Raw genomic sequence first — 14,453 nt, forward strand, 5'->3', positions numbered from 1 at the left:
TACGTCTCGGTTACGGCTCGGCTCCTCAGCGAAAACCTGCATATGCGCTGCACCAGCTGCCTACTTATACTCACGCTGTGATCAGCGACAGCTGGATGCAATAATCGCATGCCATTGTGAATTGGCTCATTTAGTTTACACTCAAAGTGGATTGGCCTCTCTAAGCAAGAACCCAATTCGTCGGTCATCCGACGTGACGTCTCCGTTCCCTCCTTCGGGGAACGAGGGTTACCATACGTAACCGAGATGTTTCTTATCTTTCTTATGCTCTCATTTCTTCTCATGTAATAATAAAGTCAATTAAATTAATAAATATTTGTATTCATCATAGATGTATTAAATTGATCAAAAGTGACAGTTGTTTACATTATTATTAAGACTGCTGTTGCAAACAAATGCTGTTCTTTTGAATGTTCTACTCATCATAAATCTTGAAAAAAATATCACAACAAAAAATGCCAGCTGTTTTCAACATTAATATTAACAATAAATGTGTTTTGAGCAGCAAATCAGCATATTAGAATGATTTCTGAAGGATCATGTGACACTGAAGACTGGCGTATTGATGCTGAAAATTCAGCTTTGATCATAGAAATAAATTACATTTTTATAATACATTCAAATAGAAAACGGTTATTTTAAATTGTAATAATATTTCAAAAAAATACTGTTTTACAGTATTTTAATAAAATAAATGTAGCCTTAGTGAGCATGAGACTTTATCAAGGATTAAAATATTTATTCTGCAATAATGACCAGCTGACTGTGTATATTATTCCTTACATAACCGTATTACACAAACACTCTGGTCTTAGGTGAAGAACAGTCACACTCAGTCACACACACACAAACGAAATTCCATAATAATACAGTAAAGTTTCAGTTGTCACACACTCAGGATAAAATAGCTTTTTGCTTAAAAAGAAAGCCCAGAATCCATCTATCATGGCTGTGTGTGAGTGTGTGAGTGAGAGTGAGAGTGAGAGTGAGAGTGAGTGTGAGAGTGAGAGTGAGAGTGAGAGTGAGAGTGAGTGTGAGTGAGAGTGAGGGTGAGGGTGAGGGTGAGGGTGAGTGTGAGTGTGAGAGTGTGAGAGAGAGAGAGAGAGAGAGAGAGAGATTATAGGGAAGGAGTGATAAACAGTGTTGGGAAGGTTACTTTGGAAATGTAATAGGTTACAAGTTACCCTATTTAAAATGTAATAAGTTGTGTAATTATTTCAATTAATTTATTAGTGTAACTGATTACATTTGATTACTTTGATTACTTTTCTAAATTTCTAACAAATGTTGTTAACTGTTAATCATTTTTAAACATTTAAAGATCGCTCTGAGGTTAAATACAGATTAAAAATCAGAAGACAGTTTAATATCTTCATTTTTGCACAGCTATGAAAGGAAACACTGGCATCTAACAGTGCTTTGGAAATAAGGAATTATATCTTAAAAAAAACAAAGCATATACACAAACCCAAATAAAATGGTTATCAAATAAACTTGTCCTATTCTGTGTCCTGAAACATTGGTGTCTCATATTTTAAAGGGTTAGTTCACCCAAAATGAAAATTAGCTTGTGTTTTACTCACCCCCGAGGCATCCTAGGTGTATATGACTTTCTTCTTTCAGACGAATCCAGTCTGAGTTATATTAAAAATTGTCCTGGCTATTCCAAGCTCTATCATTACAGTCAGCAGGTGTTGCAGTTGAACAGTCCACAAGTCGTCAAATAAAGCTCGCGCATTCATAATAAAACGTGCCGCAGACGGCTCCGGGGGATGAATAAAGGCCCCCTGTTTTTGTAAGAAAAATATCCATATTTCAAACGTAGTAAACACTTTTCTCTCACTTCCGCTAACTGTCATACACTGAAGAATAATGTTCTTTTTAGCAACATCATATCACCCCTTTAAAAATATTGTACTGTAATATAAATGAAATGTGTTTAGCTATGCTGTTCTTGTTTAAACATTTTCCCCACCCATGTGGTTTTAGTTATGCTAGCACGAAAGACCTTACAGATGGCAAGAAAGTTGTCAGATTTGCTTGAAAGGTTATGAAAACTGACATTGTCTTCAGAATAATGTTCACACAGATTCAAATCAAGCAGCTTTCTATCCTGAATATGTTGCAAAATCTGCATGTGGAAATCTTTTGCTCTTACACAAAGTTGATTGTGTGAATTCCTATTGAAATGGATGGATTTCGCCTGTGAAAATTTGCCAAACTACAGTGAAGGTGATCACACCTTTACACTCCAAGGTGATGGACTTTTTGACCGAAGAAAGCAGTATTTCAGATAGAAGACTCCATTTAGACAGAAGCAACAGTTTGAAACACTAACAGTTTAAAAACCTCTTAATGATGGGTTTGTTTCTTACAAACTGCAGCTTTTCTCTTCACAAGACATTAACTGATGGACTGGAGTGGTGTGGATTGCTTGTGGATTATTGTGATGTTTTTATCAGCTGTTTGGACTCTCATTCTGACGGCACCCATTCACTGCAGAGCATCCTTTGCTGAGCAAGTGATGCAATGCTACATTTCTCCAAATCTGATGAAGAAACAATATCTTGGATGGCCTGAGTAGATTCCCAGCTTGTTTTTGTGTGAATTAGTCTATTGGTTTAATAAATACATACACAAAGGGGCGGAGCGAATGTAGAACTTTATGAATGAAGTTTAAATTCCCCAAAAAACACTTTTTGCAGAGTTGAAACCTGACATTTTGAATAATGTTCACTGATGAATTGTGCACAATAAGGTTTCATGATCACAATATCAGTAATAGTGTATCTGACATGCAGCTGGGCCTCTATTCTCCTCATGCTGTCAGAAAGTAATTTAATATGATAAAGCTTCTTTACTCTTGTGCCAGCAGCAGGTAACATTTCAGTCCTGTCTGAAATTGGATGACACAATGTCAAATTCAGCCCATGCTATCTCAACTGTAATCACATACACGGCTTTAAAACTATATAGAGTTTGGTGTCACTGTGCTGCTGTTCATATTAAGTGATTTAACTGAAGTATAAATCTGAGATGAAATTGAATATGAAGTTGAAGGTACGTGAGTACAATCATCCTCTGTGTAGATGGGACAATAAATCATGATCGAGCCATGCTCCGTTATGATTGGAGGGAAGATGATAATGGAATTCAGTTTCACCGTGTGTGAGGAAACAGATTGGAAACATTAGCGTGCTGGATTATATGTGAGCAAACTCCAGCTGAAAAATAAATAAAAGCTTTTCAACTGAGAAATAAAAGTGCTTATATTATAAAAGAGCTTAACTGCTTTTTATATTGAAACTGTAATTGTTCCATAAAACATAAAGTGGGTAAATCTCACAAAATGTCAAATTTCACCACAAAATTTAAGTGGAGGCGTCTTGATTGCTCTGCTCTTTGTGACACTGACTGACTGATTGTACATTATGCTGCTTATTACATAGCTAAAATAAATAAATAAATGAACATGCATTTTTGAGTTATTGTATTACTGTATGTGAAAAATCAGCGAAGAGTGTTTAAAAGATATAAAACTAGCATAGCTATGTTATAAATAGATGGTTTTTGAACACAGGATGTCATGATTAACCGATCGGAATTTTTTAAAGATTAAATAAAAAATGAAATAAAATGTTAAATTGGCTGATCAAGTCAAAAGTGTGAGCACGCAAACTCGTGACCAGACCAGCATGGGATGTGCAGACTGACTTGAGGGGAATATCTGGAATTCTGTGGAATTGATTTAAATGTTTTAAAATTACACAGAGCTGATAATATTTAGGGGCAATTTTGTTTAAATTTTGTAGGCAAAAGGAATCATTGTCTATTGTCAATAATGTAGTGATGTATAAATCACAGCTCACACACAGCTCATCTTGAACCTGTTGCAAAAACTGTGTGGAAATCTTCCGCCCTCATGTAAGGATTCCTATTAAAATGACTGTGAAAATTTGTCGAACAACGGTAAATGTGACCGCACATTTATACTCTTATTGGTATTGGTCAGGGCATATGTAGAACTTTGAATAAATAGAGTTTCAAATTGCCAAAGCTTTCTGCAGAGATCTGCGACTTCAGATTGTGTGTGGGTCAGTTTATGACATAAATACAAAGTGTTTTGGCACTGATGAAATCTCAGATTATTCTGTATTTTAGTGGCAAACCTCTGAGCTCAGAGATTCTGAACTCACCTTCTTGTGGCTCTTGAGCACAGATGGCGTGACGAAGGCCTTCTCACACAGGTCACACTTGTACTTCTTGTGGCCATCGTGTACGACCTGGATGTGCACGTTGAGTGTGTCCTTGCGCTTGAAGGTGGCGTCACACTGGTCACACTTAAACGTTCTCTCACCTGGACGGAGAAGAGCAGAAAAGGCACATGATTGCAGTCACAGCGATTCAAGCATCCCATTCTAACGTCACACACCCGGACTCCCCTGAGACGCCAAACTTTAGAAAAATGTCCACGGCCCTTTTAAAAGTGCAGCTTAACAGGGACTCTCTTTGTGTCCAAACCCACTTTTGCTGCCCTCAGAGTCAAAATTGCTCCATTATTCTTTTATGTGCCACTTTTTGCTTTAGAAGAAAAGGATGTCAACCCTCTGTTTCATGTTGTTTTGAAAGTTGGAATGATAAAAAAATCAGGTAGGAAAAGAGGTGAAATGTTTATCTCTCACAGTTCTTTTCAGAAGAAGGCAGTCTGTTGCTCTTCCTAAGCTTTCTTCAAATCGTACATACAGTATTGTGCTGTAAAAAAAAAAAAAAACTTCTGCTCAAACAATGCAAATACGCAGAGGCTGTGCCAAAACTCTAGTTCTGGTCTATAAACGGTTGAATCGAGTCCAACACGTCACCGCATCTAATCGGAACGGACTGAACGCTGGGTTATAAAAACCTGGACTATTGAGAGACTAGCTTGTATTCTTTGCCTAAGCATTAACAGCATTCTGCATTAAAACATTTTTGGTAGCTGGTCCAAAATCCTATAGTAGATATGTTCCCACTGACTGTGACTGTCTTCAGTGAAAGAATCATTCAATAATCAATCAACATGAAGTGGCATTCATAATCCATTTTGCTTCTATGTGAAACAAAATCCAAAAAGAACAGAATGTAAGATGAGTCTTGATTTTATCTTTTCATTGACTGGATTTTGAAAAGTGGGCTGAATGGAGTCAGATCTAAATGTGAGTTTGCAGTACATTGTGTTTTTGTATTCACCACCATTACTTTGCTCTTCTGATAGTCATAGGTGAGCAGAAAAGTCACGTGACTGAAACAGATGCATATAATGCAGATTTACACTAAACCATTCAAATGTTTCGGTTGGGAAGATTTTTTTGGTAACACTTTACAATAAGGTCATGTTAGTTCATGTTAGCTCAGGCCAGTTAAATAACATTAACAGATGCTACTTTTGATTTTAATAGTTTGTAAATGTTGAAAAATAAGTTAATAAACTAATAATAAATGCTTTAGAAGTATTTTTTCATTATTGATTTATGTTAACTAATGTAGTTAACTAATGTTAATACAGTAGAATACAGTAAAAAATATTAGTTTAAAATTACTGTTTTTATATTTTAATAAAATGCAATGCAAAGCTCATCATTTGTTACGATGGCGCCGACGGTGATGGCTGCCTCCGTGGCGTGCTCCGCAGTTGTTTTTATGTTTTTGTTAGTTTGTCCTGTCTTTAGTTATATCCCTGCAATCAGTTTCACCAGAGACGAATTGCTGGACATTCGGCAGTACACACCACCCGATATTTCACCGGTTTTCGGAAACATTTCTGATTATTATCAATGTTGAAAACAGTTGCCGCTTAAGCATTTTGTGGAAACAGTGGCATTTTTTTTTTCAAGATTCTTTGATGAATAGAAAATGTAAAAGAACAGCATGAAATAGAAATCTTATGTAACATAAATGTCTTTACTGTCACTTTTGATCAATTGAATGCACCCTTGCTAAATAAAAGTATTATTTCTTTCCAAAAAAAAAATAAATAAATTAAAAAAAATAAAATACATTTCTTACTGACCCCAAACCTTTGAATTGTAGTGCATAAGCTAAACAATTTAATTATAGCAGTTGCAATGCACATTTAAGCTATAAAATGTTTAACATATATACTCGAAATCTGCAAATCATAAATATTTTGGAATTTTATTTTGGAGGTGGGAGAGATAACACTTCTGTTAATCGGTCAAGTGATCAAGCACAATGCCAATAATAACAAAAGACTAGTCAATCTGTCAATAGCTTCTGCAATGTAAATATTGATCTTTGATTTAGTGTAAATGATACTATGCCTAAAGGCACTGAAGATGATCTAAACTACAAACACACACACGCACGGGGGGGAGGTGTTTGTGAAATATTTGTGGAGGACTTACCCTACTGAGCCACTTGGGCCTTTTAAAAACGATAATGTGTGTTTAATAGATGGTCACAAAAACAGCTTTATTTCAAAACCAAATATTGACACAGATGGATCAGATTATGTCACAGTGGGCCGTAAGTGATCACACACACACACACACACACACACACACACACACACACACACACACACACACACTGTAAATGCAGCACACATCACACAAACCCACTGCGCAACCCCTGCCCTCCAGATACATAAAAGAGTGTTAGCCCAGTATTTCTATATATGTGTGTGTGTGTGTGTGTGTGTGTGTGTGAGAGAGAGAGTCTCTGGGGAGGACAGCAGGAAATTCCTCTAGCTCAATAATCTCAGTGTGATCAGTCTAGACTGGGCAGAGCAGCGCTGAGGTCCATCCTGCCTGGCCGTCGGCTCCAGGAGCCCCTGCACCCGCAGACACAGAGCCCAGGGTTCGGGGGGCGCTGGGGGCCGATGGAGAGGCTCATGTCAGTCTGGACGGGGTCTGATTTGAGCGTCAGGATGCTTTGAGTTGCTCACATTTACTCACGAGTATATGCACAAATACAGACACTCACTGGTATGAATGAGGAGGTGGCGCTGTAAGGAGAACGGGGTGCGGAAGAGGGCCTTACACTCCTCACACTGGAAAGGCCTTTCCTCTGAATGAGTCTGCAGACAGAAAACAGGTCTGAGAAGTGATTTAAGAAGCTGAAGGTTTCGTTAATGAATCAACAACAACATGAAACACCATTCATGATGCATTAAACTTCCATAATGTGACATATTTTGGTGCCTCGTTCAGTAAAGGTTGGTGTTACTTTTTCAGACTTATGATTGTCACTGATGAACGATATTGACTTGTATGAGCCACCTATTAATCACCCACAACACCATAGAAACCACAGAGCAACACACGGGCAAAGACCTAGAACAGTGCTTTTCAACCCAGTGGACCGTAAATATGGGTGTAGAGGTTCGTGGAAAATAAATAAATAAATAAAAACCTACAAAATGCATTTTAGGGCTATCAACGTTATTGTGCACTTAAAGTGATAGTTCAACAAAAAATGAAAATTCTGTCATCATTTACTCACCTTCCCGTAGTTCCAAACCTGTAAGACTTTCATTCATCTTCAAAACGCAAATTAAGATATTTAATGAAACCTGACAGATTCCTGTCGCTCCGCTTTAAGTCCGCTTACCCAAAATTTTGACACTTCAGAAAGTTCATGAAGACCATTTAAATGCAATCCATATGAATCCAACAGTTTAATAAAAGTCACTTTCACTTTATATGATGAGCAGGTTTAATTTAGGCAGTCTGATCAACACATACATAGAGCACATCAAATATGGTAAACAGAAGCTCAAAGTTTTCATTTATTGTTGATTAGAGTCATTTATTAGGAAAGTAAATGTTGTCTTATCCCTCTAGTTTTCAAAGTTGCTTTCTGCGTTCTTTTCTCTCTTTCACACACTCTCTGTGTTCAGAGCTGTGTGGGGTTTTGGGGTTAATGTTTATCTGCCGGGTGTAAAGGTCAGGGGTCGTGCGGGGTCACTACAGGTCAGGGTTAGGCTGAAGGTTTTGATTAGGCTCCACAGTGGCTGATTGGGCTTCAGATCTCCATTAAGATAAGATGCCAGCAGTTTATTTGGCCAAAAATCTGTCGGATCAATCTATCCGTCTAACCATATGTCGTCCCTGTTTAATTCTGCCGCTCTGCCTGACTTTGAACTGGAACTAATGAAGGCCTCTCAAGACATCAAGAACAAACACACACACTGACTGGTACCTTTTTGTGGTTCTTGTAGACATTGCGGTGGACGAACTCCTTCCAGCACAGCTTACACTTGTAGGGTTTATCCTCACTGTGGATGATCTTGTGAGCCGTGGCCTGATCCAGACGCTTGAAACTTCGGCTGCAGATGTCACAGGTGTACGGACGCTTTTCTACACACACATCGCAAATACAACATCTTAGTAAACTAGCTTTTGCTGGTGTAATTACATTACTTGTATGTAGTGTGTGTTGTTTACCAGAGTGTGTGATCATGTGTCGCTTCAACTGATTCGTGGAGATGAACTTCTTATCACAGTCAGTACAGTCAAATATCTCATGAACCTGAAAACACAGCAGAAAAATGTATTTTGTATGTACAAAAAATACAAAACAATACAGTGAACGATCTAAAAAAGAAAACAAAATTCTGTCATCATTTACTCACCCTCATGTCGCTTCAAACATTTATGACTTTCCTATTTTTGCGAAACACAAAAGAAGATATTTTGAACCAAACAATTTCGGTTACCGTTCAATTCCATTGTATGGAACTAAAACACGTTTCTCACAAATCCTTTGTTTGAAATGACATGAGAGCCCTTTGAGGGCTCAAAACAATAACTTTCAAACAGTGAACTCTCAGTGTCACCAATTGTGTTTAGTAACCACAAAGTACAACGCACTGACAGACCAGACCAGAATCGAGCGCTCTGTGTATGAACGTAATGACCAGAACACATCTGAGGTCTTTTAATGGACCGTTGAGGGTGATTGTTGAACTCTTGGGTGGGATTTAGTTGCCTGTTCTTGGTGTGTGACCTTGAAAATATCCTTAACCCAACTCACAGAGGACAACACACACACACACACACACACATGGACAGATGGAAATGTAATTAAACTTCTGAGCGGTTTTGAATAACTCCGCTGCTAAACACAATTCTGCTCTTCAGCTGACAAAAGTTCACATTTCAGTCCGATTTCTCGCAGGGAATCAGGAGGTACAAATTACTGTGAACTCCAGCCAGTCAGTTTCCGTTGAAAATTATAAACGGTCAATAATAAAACTGTCACATTTTCTCTGCTACTTCATCCAGTATGATGAAAACAAGGCGCCACATGTGTCACAGTGCTTGATGTAAAACCAGTGTTGAAGTACTTTGAAACACTATCTTTCCGAGCTACAAGCTTCTAAAAATGTAGTTTATCTACTTTAAATTATTAGAAATCTGTAGCTACTAACTCTTTTGAAGTGTAGTTGGCTGCACTACAAACTTCTAACATAAAGCCACCTACATTGAAGCCATTTAAAGAGGCAGCAGCAACCTTAACATCAAGCGTGAACATTAGTATACTAAAGTAAATATAGATAAAAATTTGTTACATGCTGTAATGAACACTATTGAGTGATGACTCAAATGAACAATCATTTTAGAACTTTAAGAATGAGCTGATTCAATGAACTTCAATAACTTGAGAATTCTGGGAGCGTGTGCAATTGTTTTCTTGTTTCAAGCTTTGTGCACAATACAATGTAATATAAAAAACAGGCTTTTTCTCACAAACTTTCCCACTACAAGTTGTTACTGTAAAAGCTGTGATATATGAAATTGTCTGAGCTACTGCTAGTGCAATTAGTAGCATTGTAGCACTGTATAAAATAGTGTTGACAGTCCAGCTCAGATTGCACTGTTGAAACTATGTAGTGGTTTTACACAAAGTAATTGTCCAATTAAACACTCACCGAAGTTTTATACGACTGTGAATAATCTGTCGTTGTCAACTATAAATCTGAGGGATTTTTCCAGTGGTATTTTATTGCCCTTTTTGCAGTGATGGCTCCTTAAAATTGTGTTTTGTTAAAAGTTAAGATGTAAAGTAAATAGTATGTTTAAACATCATCTGTGTGAGAACCTATAAAGACTTATACAGGGCAGGGTGGGGTAAGATGTGCCAGTGGGTAAGCTGTATCACAAAATGCACCAATACTTTGACTATTCAAGAAGACAGTGTAAAAGTAATCCATATTCATATAAACATTGATGACATTTGCAGTAAACGTTAATCAGCATGCATGTATTGAGCACATCAAATATGGTAAATGGAAGATCAACTGTACTTGTTTGCTCCTTTTGTACTTTTTGAAGCATCAAAGTTTTGATGGAATTGAGGGACAGAATTTTTTCAGGTTTCAATAAAAAAATTTTAATTTGTGTTTTGAACAAACAGAAATGTTATGGGTTTGGACTGGTCCATCTTACCAGACGCTACTGTGAACATCTGATTTTGTATAGTCATTTAATTTGAAATGTCACTCTATTAAAGCACTGAAACTCATTACTAAGATCTTCTCTTTGTGTCTTTAAATACTGAGAGCAGAGCTACAAGCTCTGATGGCTTAGTTTTCTGTGAAATGCTTGGCACTTGTAATCTTCTCATGCCAGTTTATGAATGTATAGAGAAACTGTCTGCATGTGGAAGAGACTCTACAGAGTCTTTCAAGTCTTCACTCTCACAGAGCAAATCATATTCGCAGGCTATCCAACGAACGACCTGTAGTCGGATGGACACGGTCTGGTGCAAAAAGGAAGACTTGACATCTATTATACAGACAAAGATGGAGATGGATGGAAAGCCAGGAAAAAGGTCAACGAGTTGAGAAAGGTGCATGTGTTATGTATGCATACATTACCTAAAACGTTAATTGATCAGCTTCTCAACTAACTTTCTTTTGATAAAGAATAAAGGTTATACTAAATGGACAGATATAATTCAACCTACTGCAACATCGATATTACGTACATGCGCATACTTACTGCGCATTTTGCGGCAGTTTCAAAGTGAAATGTCCAATGAATGGCACTAAAACACACATTTATTACTTGACTGTGGTCACTTTTTTATTACTCTGCTTCAGGCACGTATTTCGGCGGTTCAAAATTCAAACGTCCGAGACGGGAAGTGTTGCTAAAAGGCTAATGGTGTGTGCAAACCAAAAGCAAAGTGCACTGTAAAAAGTAATCACTGAATCTACTTAAGAAAAGCGAGTAAACATAACTGATTTTTACAAATATGTTGAATTTACTTAATTACACTGGAAATCGGAAGTCTATCCGAGGATAGACGGACAAGATGGCGCCGATGTGTGTGGCTGGCCGTCTGCTCTTTATGTTCTTTGTACAGTTTGTTGTTTGTCTAAGCTCTCTTCTGACTCAAACGGTGCCTACACTTATAGTGTATGACCGGCAACAGCTCCTTAATTTAAGGAGTGGAGTAAAAGTTTTATTAAACACCGCTCCAGAGAAAACTGATTCTAATCGTCCACCTCCACCTGTACTGGCGTCCATTCCCACCTGTTTGCGTCGTATGCCATGGGATTTTACCCGGAGGAAACGCCGCAGACGGAGAGGAAAGCGGGGAGGAATTGCAGTAAAGATAAAACTACATCTAGCGCGGCTGTCTACGCGAGGTCCCCTCACGGCTTTCCCGGATTTTGAGCTCGTCGGTGATCGCCTCGTCTCGCGGCGATTACTGGAGTCTCCTCAGCAATATGTTCGGCCTGTGATTCCGAAGGTTCTTCAAGTTCCTCCGAGTTCCTGGTCGTCCCTGGTTCGTTTTCGTCGAGGAGGAACAAATCACAGGAATCTTCGACCTTTAAATTGTGCCGCTCAGTCAATTGGTGAGTCAGGCAGGTTAAGATGGCTCTGATAAATGCTAGATCGTTGGTGAATAAGACATTAATTTTACATGACTTTTTTACAACAAACGATCTGGATTTTTTATTTGTGACTGAGACTTGGTTATCAACTGAGGATGTGAGTCCCTTCTCTGAAATTGTACCTTCAAACTGTTCATTTTTAAACTGCCCAAGATCAACTGGAAAGGGTGGCGGCTTAGCATGTGTTTTTAAAAGTTGCTTCACTTGTCGGACTATAAAATCTGAGACTTTCTCCAGCTTTGAGGTACTGTTATTTAATCTAAAAAGGGACAAAAATGTAGCGATTGCTATTGTATACCGTCCTCCAAAGACAAACAAAGACTTTATACATGAGTTTGTTGATTTTTTTAGGTGGAATTGTTTCTAAATTTGATAGACTCTTGATTGTTGGTGATTTTAATATTCATGTATGCTGCGATACAAATCCACTTGCTAAAGAGTTTAAAAATCTTATTCACTCTTTTGACTTTGTTCAAATGGTTACAGGGCCTACACACTCCCTGGGCCATACTCTTGACCTTGTCTTGTTACATGATATCAATTTCCACAGGTTTTCCAAGTTCAACTCATTACTTTTTACAGTGTGATTATTCGCATCACGTTATCGCTCTAGATTACAAATTTTTCGTGTCACTTGCGCAAATCATTGTGTAATGCTTTCCTTCATTTTCTGATACAACCGGATGTGTCACACTGGATGTGTCATTAAGCTCTTCGCTGATTGGCTTGCGTGACAACACGTCATGCAAATTTTCTGCTCGAGTTGAAAATGTTTGGTAACTTGTGCGGAAGATGCGATTGAGGCGTTTATCGTGTGGTCGCGGCAATCACATCGCCAAATTCATGTCATTCACTTCTCCTGGTGCGAATTCGCGTCTATTCGCATCTTTGCATTGACTTTGTATGTAATCTACTCATGCAAAAAATTACATTTGCTTTTGGTGTGCACACACCATAATGCTCTATCGTGTTGGAAAACAACATACCGCCTACACCAAACCCAACCCTGAACCTACCCAATAGTGTTGACGAATGCTATAAAAACACATTCACTGATGCAACTGTGGTATTTTAACTTACTTATATGTGGGTTTGAGCTGTTTTGTCGACCCGTAGTTTCATGTGATTCATATCGGAGCGCTTCAACTCACAAGAGCAATGCCGTATGGTGTGAGCTACTGAGCAAACCTACTGCGTTAGAAAATCCATACACATGAAGCTGTATATGTGACGCTAACGTTGAAAAGTGTCAACTCTCACAGCATGTTAAAATTGTTTTGAAGTCAAAACATATTGTGCAATGAATTGTGCGAAAATTAGGCACTCTCGCTCTGTAAATCATAATTTGTGAGAAAACGAATTAAAATAAACGGAGTTTTACTGCCTCTAGTGTTCATTTCAACTAGAAACTGCAGTGATTCGTATGTATAGGTATGTTTTTTGGGCACGTATTTCCAACGAGCCTGGGCAGAAATATTATAAAAACATTCTAAAATAGCATAATATTAATGTCACGTGTATGTTCCCGTTTAGTTCCTGTTTTCCTTATTTGGTCCTTCCTGTTCCTGTCCTCGTTGTATGAATTTGCTTCCAGCTGTGTTTGTTTAATTAGTTAATTTGCTCCCAGGTGTGTCCCATTGGTGTCTGTGTGTTTATAGTGAGTCCCGTTCTGAGTTTCTTTGTCCGGAATTGTTTATGTCCCCTCCTTGTGCTACGTGTGATTCCCTGAAGAAGAATATTAAACTCCTTTGTTTTGTACTCCTGGTCTCCTCGTTCCGTGCTCCTCACAGTAGCAAGCCGTGACAATTAAAGGGGTGGTTCACTGTTTTTTTTCTAGACTTTATTGTGTTTATTGGGTGCAGTCTAACATGTGTTAATGATTTGTTTAAAAAATATATATATATTTTCCACATAATTTACCTTTATTCAACACAGCTCTGTCCCTTCTCTGAGAAACGCACTGATCTTTTCCTTCTTTTATGAAGCCCCTCCCTCAGAAATAGGCGATGGGCTCTGATTGGTTAGCTAGCCCAGTGTGTTGTGATTGGCTAAAGCGCCTCTAGTGCGCGTCTAATCGTAGAGGATATTATTGAAGAAGATCGTGCAGAACCTGTGCAATCATGGCTTTTTAATGGTAGGCCTATGTTTTTTGTTTGTTGTTGTCAATGTTAGCTGTCTTATGTTAGCTTTTTATATTCAGTTTTATCCTGATTAAAGCTTTAATACAGTACGGCAACTGCCATGTTTAACACTTCTCATAGCTATGTGAAAATAAGTGTATAATTGGAACAGTTCATTGCTGGAGCTGAGCTGAACGATTTTTACGTGCACCTCTAGTTTTCTCTTCCTCTTCTCTAAAACGGCGCAGCATGGCCTCGCCCCCTTTGTTGCCATTTCCCGAGGGTGGGGTTTATTTTTTTGTAGGCATTAAACTGCCAGAATTTTAAAAGACGATGTCTCCGCTTGCATTGAAATTTCAGCTTTGTAACTTTGCAGATATTGTTTATGCTCAAACAGCAACATTACACACTAACTAACGTTAAAAAAG

At 38.1% G+C, this 14,453-nt stretch overlaps 1 protein-coding gene across 1 annotated transcript in view; it reads right to left on the minus strand.

The window, feature by feature from the left end:
* Positions 1-14,453, minus strand: part of LOC107698519 (PR domain zinc finger protein 5-like) — an 80,931-nt gene that overhangs the window by 37,584 nt on the left and 28,894 nt on the right. The window contains exons 11-14 of the mRNA XM_016499541.1: positions 8,445-8,529; positions 8,200-8,357; positions 6,982-7,075; positions 4,197-4,357 (exon numbers count right to left, since the gene is read on the minus strand). Of these exons, the coding sequence (XP_016355027.1) occupies positions 4,197-4,357; positions 6,982-7,075; positions 8,200-8,357; positions 8,445-8,529 (498 nt within the window). The remainder of the gene's footprint in view (positions 1-4,196; positions 4,358-6,981; positions 7,076-8,199; positions 8,358-8,444; positions 8,530-14,453) is intronic.

This window comes from Sinocyclocheilus anshuiensis, unplaced genomic scaffold, assembly GCF_001515605.1.
Source record: "Sinocyclocheilus anshuiensis isolate Anshui unplaced genomic scaffold, SAMN03320099.WGS_v1.1 scaffold1830, whole genome shotgun sequence".
Lineage (NCBI taxonomy): Eukaryota > Metazoa > Chordata > Actinopteri > Cypriniformes > Cyprinidae > Sinocyclocheilus > Sinocyclocheilus anshuiensis.